Consider the following 9,179-nt stretch of genomic DNA (forward strand, 5'->3'; position numbering starts at 1 on the left):
GATGGAAGATTATTCAGCCTTAAAAAGGCCGACAGCTTCTACCACATGGATGAACCTTGAGGACATTATGTGATGGATATGTTTAATGAAACTTCTTTTGTTTTCTATATATTCACTATGTTATACACCTTAAATTACGAAAAGTTATATAAAGTTGTATGTCAATTATGCCTCAATAAAACTGGGAAAATATTTTTGTTATCCTATTTCAGTGATAAAGTGCATGGTTTAAAAATTATTTTCTTTAGGAATGGTATTTCCCCACTATCCTATCAAAAATTGAATGTTATGATGGTTAATACTTTTTTTGTTAATTTCTTTGCCCAGATATGTCTTCAAACATTATTCTAGCCCTAGCTGGTTTGGCTCAGTGGATCGTGTCAGCCTGCGAACCGAAAGGTCCCGGGTTTGATTCTGGTCAAGGGCACATTCCCGGGTTGTGGGCTCGATCCCCAGTGGGGGGCGTGCAGGAGGCAGCCGGTCAATGATTCTCTCTCATCATTGATGTTTCTATCTCTCTCTCCCTCTTCCTTCCTCTCTGAAATCAATAAAAAAATATTAAAATAAAACAACATTATTCTAGGTGTTTCTGTAAGAGTGTAATATTCCATTGTATATATGTACCACAGCTTCTTTATCCACTTGTCTACCCATGAACTCCTAGGCTGCTCCCATATCTTGGTTATTGTAAATAATTTTGCAATGAACACAGGGGTGCATATATCTTTTCAAGTTGGTGTTTTCCATTTTTAAAATAAACACCCAGAAGTGGAATTGCTGGGTCACATGATAGTTTTATTTTTAGTTTTTTGAGGAATCTCCATACTCTTTTCCACAGCGACTCCACTAACTTACAATTCCTCCACTAGTGCCCATCCTCACCTGTTAGGTCGGAGAGAGCCCAGGATCGGATACATGCAGACGTGTAATGAGATAACGGACCCTCCCTCGAATTTCTAACAGATCAGCGTACCAGACACAGATACCGGCCCCTCCCTGGAATCCACACGACCCCCACACAGATACTGACTCCTTCCTGAATACCCTGCCCACCCCCTTGCGGCGTGAGCTTCCTCAGCTCATACCTCCCACCCCTCACTAAACACCTGTATAAAAAAGAAGCCCTCCCCTCCCTGTTGGCGAGAATTCACTGGCCCCACCTTTGGGCTGGTGGGTCTCGCCCGAGAACGCAGCATTAAACTCTCTCTCCTTCCCTCCTCTTTAACCGTTTGGTTCTCTTTGTTCTTTACGCCGCTTTCTGGGCCACCTAACATCACCAACATTTGTTTCTCGATTTCTTGATGGTGACCATTCTGACAGGTGTAAGGTGATATCTCATTGTGTTTTTTTTTAAATATAATTTTTATTGATTTCAGAGAGGAAGGGAGAGGTAGAGTGTTGAAAGCTACCTATTTTTTTTATTTCTTAAAGTATTACAAAGAGTATTACACATGTCTCCTTTTTTCTCCCCCTTGACATTCCCCTGGCTTCCCCCACCCCCCAGTGTCTTGTGTCCATTAGTTATTCTCATTTGCATGCATATAAGTCTTTCGGTTGATCTCCTACACCCCCCAACCCTCCCCAGGGTTCCCACTGTAGTTTGACATTCTGCTCAATGCTGCTCTGCCTCTGTATCCATTTTTGTTCATCAGTCTATAATGTTTCTTATTACCCATAAATGAGTGAGTTCATGTGGTATTTTTCTCAGCTTCCCAGGGGCCATCTCAGTCTCACAGGGGCCGTCCCAGCCTCACGGGGGCCGTTTCAGCCTCACAGGGGCCGCCTCAACCTCACCGGGGCCGTCTCAGCCTCACCGGGGCCGTCTCAGCAACACGAAGTTTGGCATTCTGTCCTTTGTTGGGCGGCTCCTTGCTGGACAAAATCTCCAGGCGTTCCTGGTGGCTGAATATCTGGTATGCTTGCTTGGATTTCATTTTCTACCAAGTGCACAGACTGCCTGTCTGCCGTCTCCCAGCGTCCCATGTGAGACTGGATCTGGTGGGCCTGCCTGTGCGTTTGCTGGTCCGGCTCCGGCTTCCTCCAAACCTGAGTCTGCTTCTTTATTGTGCCCCTTATGTATGCGAGGAGTTGAAATCTGCATTCTGCTGGGCTGGGCTGCAAAAGCGCCGGTGGTTCTCTTTGTGCCACTAGCACAGCTTGGTTGGGGATGTAATTTGAGTAGAGCGGGGTCCCCAGGAATCACCAGTGCGGGGCCAAGGGCAATGGTGTCTCCACGTCTACTCGCCTCTCCGCAACTCAGCGACTCGCGTCCCCGAGTGCCGGTGAGCAGTTCCGAGAGTCAGCCACTCTCGCTCTCCTGGGTCGTTCCAAAGCTGTCCCGCTTCTCCCCGTAGGGTCTGGGACCATAGGATCCCGCCCCAAACACGCTCAGTGGATTTGAGAGTCCGCATCCCCTTCTGATTGAATAAAACCTCGCATCCAGTTGCAGCCAGCCTGGCGCGTGATTCCATACCTCCGTTCTTGGAGCCTCTGCACAACCTACTCAGTCTCAATGCTCTTCTTTCTTTCCTTCCAGTTGTAGAGCTTCCACTGGGCCAGCGTTCCCATGGCTCTGAATGACAACTGTTTCTTTTATAGTTGGTAGTCTCGATGTTGTTGTGGGAGGCAGCACACACAGGTCTGTACCTTACGCCACCCCCCAGACACACACACTCACCTCACCAGCAGTTCTCAACCTGTGGGTCTCCAACCTGTGGGTCACGACCCCTTTGGGGGTCGAACGACCCTTTCACAGGGGTCGCCTAAGACCATCGGAAAACACATATATAATTACATATTGTTTTTGTGATTAATCACTATGCTTTAATTATGTTCAATTTGTAACAATGAAAATACATCCTGCATATCAGATATTTACATTACGATTCATAACAGTAGCAAAATTACAGTTATGAAGTAGCAACAAAAATAGTGTTATGGTTGGGGGTCACCATAACATGAGGAACTGTATTAAAGAGTCGCGGCATTAGGAAGGTTGAGAACCACTGCTTTATACCCTCCTGGTTTCTTTGTCTCCTAAATATGGGTCTTCCGGACCTTTTGCAGGCTTTTCAAAGAGCCCTATGTACTGGGATGGGGGCAGAGTGCTTAGTAGATATCTTGCAGGAAGCTTGTAGCCTTGAGCACAGCATAATTCAGATAACTAAAGACACCTGGCATGGGAGTAACCAGGGACGGACCAGACCCTTACGTCAGCAGAGCGGCTTGCAGGACCAGATAATTGAGCTTATCATCCCTATTATTCAAGCAAGCGTGTTTACAGAAGCCAGGAATAGCAGAGTTAATTAACAGAACAAAGGACCATCTATGTTTAGTGAAAAATTTTAAACGGCAATTCTAACAAGATGGGGTGCCTATGGTTCAAAAGCAGCAAAATTCATCATACATGCCTCTCCTAGAGATATAATGAGGTGTTTGATGATGTCCGGTTGCTGCTTAATAATGATAATCTTCTCAGGGAAGGAGCAGCCCAAGCATTTGCACAATATAACTTGGACCAGTTACTCCAGTAAAAATTGAAGGTGATGAAGATCAGGTATCGATAACAAAACATGGCGACTTGAGAAATGGAAAGTTTTCGGATCCAGAAAAACAGAATCTGTTTCAAATTTGATCACTTTAGAAAGGAAGCGACTGATCCAAGACCGTATGAAGCAGAGAATGCAATTGAATCATGGAGAACTTGAGTAGAAACGGCTCTGCGAGCTTACGTAAAAGAACATATCCGCATGGGGTCTGTACTGTATGTGGTGAAAAATATATGGACAGCAAACCATTATTGCATGCACAGAGAGCCATCAGTTCCAAGCAAAAAACTTTTGGAATGGTCATTGGAGGTCAGAGTGGAAGTTTACAATCACTCCTTCAACCACTCAAGTGGTTGGCATCTTGAAATTTCAGGTTCATTATTATGAAGATGGTAATGTTCAGCTAGTGAGTCATAAAGATATGCACGATTCCCTCACAGTGTCTAATGAGGTGCAAACAGCAAAAGAATTTATAAAGATTGTAGAAGCTTCAGAAAATGAATGCCAGGCTGACATCAGTGAGAACTTTCAGACCATGTCGGACACTACTGTCAAAGCCTTATGTCGACAGTTGCCAGTTACACGCACTCAGATTGATTGGAACAAGGCCCTCAGCTGCAAGCTTGGCAAAGAGATGCAGAATGCATAAGATGAACACTGCGTGATCGGATCATTTTAGCGGCTTTGTGTTTTTATTTATTTATTAAAATACATTTTATTGATTTCAAACAGGAAGGGAGTGGGAGAGTGAGAGAGAAACATCAATGATGAGAGAGAATCATTGATAAGCTGCCTCCTGCATGCCCCCTACTGAGCATCCAGCAACTTGGGCATGTGCCCCTGACTGGAATCGAACCTGGGACCTTTCAGTCCGCAGGCCGACACTCTATCCACTGAGCCAAACCAGCTAGGGCTCTTTGTGTTTTTAAAAATATTATTGCAAAATTATTGAACTATCAAGCTACCCAGTCAGGTGGGCTATTGACATTTAAAGATCACTGTAATTAGTTTGGTTAGAGCATGAAGCTTAGCTAATCAGCCATTATTTTTCATTTCTTTTGTTCAAAGAGGATTGAAAATCACTTTAGTTTAAATGTCTTTCACTTTTTGTTATGCCTTTCTTACAATGAAGAAACGATTCCTCTAGTTTAATGTTAAAAGTTTATCAAAAATATTTTACTTACCATAAACCTAAAATTATTGTCTTTTGGTTTATGAAGTGTGTAACTTCTGATATTTGCCCAGTTCTTTTTAATGGGGTCAGTTATGGGCTTTCCAGTTTAAGGTGTTCGATGGATTAGCTGTAGATGCTGCTAAAGAAATTGTCTGCCATTTCCCCCTTACCTCTTCCAAATATGTAAGATTGAGATGAGAGGGAAAACATTTTCTATACCAATTGTGTTTAAAGCTTTCAAGCAAGTTATTTAGCTAGTTTAGTGTTTAACAAACCTTTTTTTAAAGCAATGCCAAGGGCTAATGCTATTTTGAGATTCTAAAATTAAATGAAAAACTTATTTCGGAAATACATTTAATGCTTTTTTTCTTGTGTTATGCAAATTAGCTTGAGTTAATTTTATCATGAAGCCACAGATCTATATATATAAAAGCCAGAGTGACCGAGCAACCAAGCGACTGAATGACCGAACACCGAACAGTCGACTGGTCGCTATGATGCACATTGACCACTAGGGGGCAAGCACTCAATGCAGGAGCTGCCCCCTGGTGGTCAGTGTGCTTCCACAGCAGGAGAGCCGCTCAGCGAGCTTAGCAAGCAGCAGCAGCCACAGGCACAGTGGGGCTGGGATAAGCAGAGCGGCACTGGCTCCTCCCCAGCTGCCTGCAGCTTCCGGCTACTACTACATCCCTCAGGGGATGTGGGACTGCCGGTTTCGGCCCGGTCCTGGATCGCGAGAGGGTGCAGGCCAGGTTAAGGGACCTCACTGGTGCACAAATCCCATGCACCAGGTCTGTAGTGTATTATAACAAAGGCAAACTGTAATCTCTATATATAAAGAGCCAGGGGTCATCGCAACAGAACGAATGACCAAACGGACGCCCAAACAGGCTGAGTGGAGCGACCAGGCCAGCAGGCTGTGTGGGGCGACCAGGCTGGCAGAGGGGGGCAGTGAGGGGCGACCAAGCCAGGAGGGGGGGCAGTTGGGGGCAACCAGGCAGCAGTGGGGACAGTGAGGGGAGACCAGGCTGGCAGGGGGGACATTGGGGGTGACCAGGCCAGTGGGAGGGGCAGTGGGGGGCAACCAGGGGTGATCAGGCTGGCGGGGGGCCAGTAGGGGCATTCAGGCAGGCAGGCAGGTGAGCAGTTAAGAGCCAGCAGTCCGGATTGTGTGAAGGATGTCCAACTGCCGGTTTAGGCCCAATCCTCAGGATCAAGCCTAAACCAGCAGTCGGACATCCCCGGAGGGGTCCCGGGTTGGAGAGGGTGCAGGCTGGGCTGAGGGGATTTCCCTTTCACCCCCCGTGCACAAATTTCGTGCACCAGGCCTCCAGTATATATATAATCCTGAACTCATGACCATGTCTCATTTGTGTTTTTTTTCTTGGATTGAAAAGTACTGAAATTCAATGTGACATTAAGATGAAATTTTTTTTTTTATTTATTTGAGTAGAAAAATCACTTACTAGTGGGTCATATATTATTTTAAAATACTTTCTCTAAAAATTGTGGTTCTTAACTGGTTGTAAATTAGAAAAGCTGCGAGTACATAAGGTGTGCAGTTACGATCTAAATTTTTTCCATCTTCCTGTGCATCATACGCATGTTTATAATATTTTTAAAAATACAATTACTAATGCTACAAGGGTTTTCAAGCCTACGGTGAATGTTAGTATTTACTATAGGGAGTGGATTGGATTATGGTTTTATCAATCGAGTTCCTCACACACTCCTGCAGATGTCTGGGCCTGGAAATGTTATTTTAAATATATCACTTTTATTATGCACAACAAAATATTTCATTGGCTTGAAAAAAAACGGAGGATAGTTATCCACAAGGATGTCAGGGCTTTGTCAATTATAGCCTTTGTGTCGTGATTAGGACGTTGGCATCATTTAAAAATTCCTTGGGAATGAAAATGAAAATGGATGGATTATTTATCGGTGTACCTAAAATTTAAAATCAGAGCCATTCATTCTTCATTAGTAGAAGCTACTAATCATAGGTAATCACCTAGTATGTTGTGAACAGAGCTGTCGGCACAGGTTTACTTTTGTTTTTTTGCTAATATTTGAACAAAATCATCCTATTTACTATTGGAAAGAAAGACAATGGGCAACTATGCCTGATGCATTTCTTCTTTTATAATTAATGGCGTACTCAGCTTCTCCTCTCAGAAAATCTAATATTAATACCTTGATTCTTAAAACACTATCACAAGTAAAAGTTAAAATACATACAAAAGACAAAATTGAAGTAAATATCAGGTTATAAAGGGTCTCATCACTAGTCTTATATTTTAAAAGTTTATTGAGTAGTTTATACATCAAAACTAAAATGCATAATTAGAAATGAAAATATTGGCATTTGAAATTTGGAGAGCATGGCTGGAATTGAATGTTTTAGGTCGTATATTTGTGGATGTTTATTGTCCTAGGAAGGTTTCCCCACCACCTCCATATCTTCAAACCTTACAAACAAAAAGATGTAGAAGACTTTATATCATTATGCCAATGTATACGGCTTCATACAAATCACAGAGATACCACGTTTAAGAGTTTCCCAAGGCAATATATTGAAAGGACATCATTTCTAAACTCAGGACAGACATGAATGTTTTATGAACTGCTGAGAGAGAGACTTCCCCAGAGGTGTCACTCTGTACCATCTTTGTTACTGAAAGACGAAGAGGCATGAAGTGTCTAGTGGGGAAGCACAAGTTCATAATCATGCTCCGGGGTGCAGGGCGAACGCCTGGTGATGCACGTCCTGAGGAGGGCATATTCTGTTTCTTCTTTAAACGATTTCACTCTCTTTGTGACGGAGTCAATGTTCTCATAGCCGTTGTCATTGGAACTCAAGGAGGGCTTGTGATGAGAGCGGGGGCGGACGACTGTGTAGCACACTTCTTCGGAACCACCGCCGTCCTCATTCTCCTGCCAGGCACAAAGAAGAAAGAAATCAAGGATCCAGCCACCCATCAAACTTGAACTCAGCCCCTCACCCTCCTCTTTTCTTCTCTGATGAAGACCTTACACTTCAGGTGTCCAAGGCTTCAGGCCCTGACGTCTTAGAGACCTCACTGAGCGACGCGGACTGTGCTCTCAGTTACCACCCACTCTGCTTTCATCTCACCTCACACAATAAAAGACAAAGGAAGCACGCCGCTATCCCTCCTTTATCACACATGTGGAGATAGAGTATATGCAACAATCAACACTCAGCAAGTAATGGATCAAGTTGCATAACTATAAATATTTATAAGATAAAATACAATTAATAAAATTTAGATTTTTAAATAAGCTTTCAATTGCATAGACTATGAAAGAAAAATTTAAAAATTAAGATACTACATAATAAAGTTAATAAAGTGCTTACAATGTATAATTAAAAAGAATAAACTCTTATATGTGCCTGTTGCTATCCACCATGTTTGTAAATATTAATGTTAATTCAAGGACATAAAGATTGGAAACAGCCAAACCGGTTTGGCTCAGTGGATAGAGCGTCGGCCTGCGGACTGAAAGGTCCCAGGTTCGATTCCGGACAAGGGCATGTACCTTGGTTGCGGGCACATCCCCAGTAGGAGGTGTGCAGGAAGCAGCTGGTCGATGTTTCTCTCTCATCGATGTTTCTAACTCTCTATCCCTCTCCTTTCCTCTCTGTAAAAAATCAATAAAATATATTAAAAAAAAAAAAAAGACTGGAAACAAATGTGGAAAGTTAAAAAGATTGGATGTTTTATAGTGATCAGATTATATATGTGTATTTACTTGATTAACTTATTTTTGTTATATTAGTTTTGAAAATTAAAATAAGACTTCAGTAAAATTATAACAAGAACTTTCCAATCATCTAAATCAAAGCATTTAAAAATTTTTAAATTTTAGTTTCTGCATTAAAATTCTCAAGAATATTATTTAAAATTTGAAAGATATTGATCAATGCATTTAGAAATTTCAAGTAAAGGAAGATCTACAGCTATGCTTATATAAAGGCATCTGGATTTTGACATTTATCAGACAAATGTAATATTTTTATTACCTGATTAGAGGTGGATAAAACTTCATTACCTAGAGGATAAAACATAAAAAGAAACCAGCCTAAGAATGTTGGACATCACAGTTTGGGGCTGAGGAGTGGTGACAAGGGTAGAATGCAGCGGTAAACTGTAAAGAGGCCCACCTGACACTGAGCTTTTCAAGGCTCTGGGACAAGATCATGGAAGAACATATGTTCTGAAGCAGCATCAGTACTGTTTCTGTGTAAATGGTACACACCAAAGCTGCTGGAGAACAGTGGAATTTGGAAGTGGGTAACACAATTTTGCCCACAAACATGCTATGGCAAGTATGAAGGAAGAATGATTATAGTTATAAATTTAAGATAGAACTTCCATAAAAGCATCACAGGAAAATCGTATTTTTAAGATGAATAATCATTATAGAGATAGGTA

At 42.3% G+C, this 9,179-nt stretch overlaps 1 protein-coding gene and 1 pseudogene across 1 annotated transcript; one reads left to right on the forward strand and one right to left on the reverse strand.

The window, feature by feature from the left end:
• Window positions 1–3,391: 3,391 nt before the first annotated feature.
• LOC102427224 lies at window positions 3,392–4,197 on the forward strand (annotated as a pseudogene).
• A 2,894-nt stretch (window positions 4,198–7,091) lies between these two features.
• On the reverse strand, window positions 7,092–8,796 carry LOC102427520 (germinal center-associated signaling and motility-like protein; the record flags this gene model as incomplete). Its single annotated transcript, XM_014450027.2, has 2 exons — window positions 7,092–7,659; window positions 8,768–8,796. Coding segments are annotated over 2 exons (263 nt in total), but the record flags the coding sequence as incomplete, so codon positions are not given.
• Between the last annotated feature and the right edge of the window lie 383 nt (window positions 8,797–9,179).

The sequence above is a fragment of the Myotis lucifugus genome, unplaced genomic scaffold, assembly GCF_000147115.1.
Source record: "Myotis lucifugus unplaced genomic scaffold, Myoluc2.0 scaffold_1659, whole genome shotgun sequence".
Lineage (NCBI taxonomy): Eukaryota > Metazoa > Chordata > Mammalia > Chiroptera > Vespertilionidae > Myotis > Myotis lucifugus.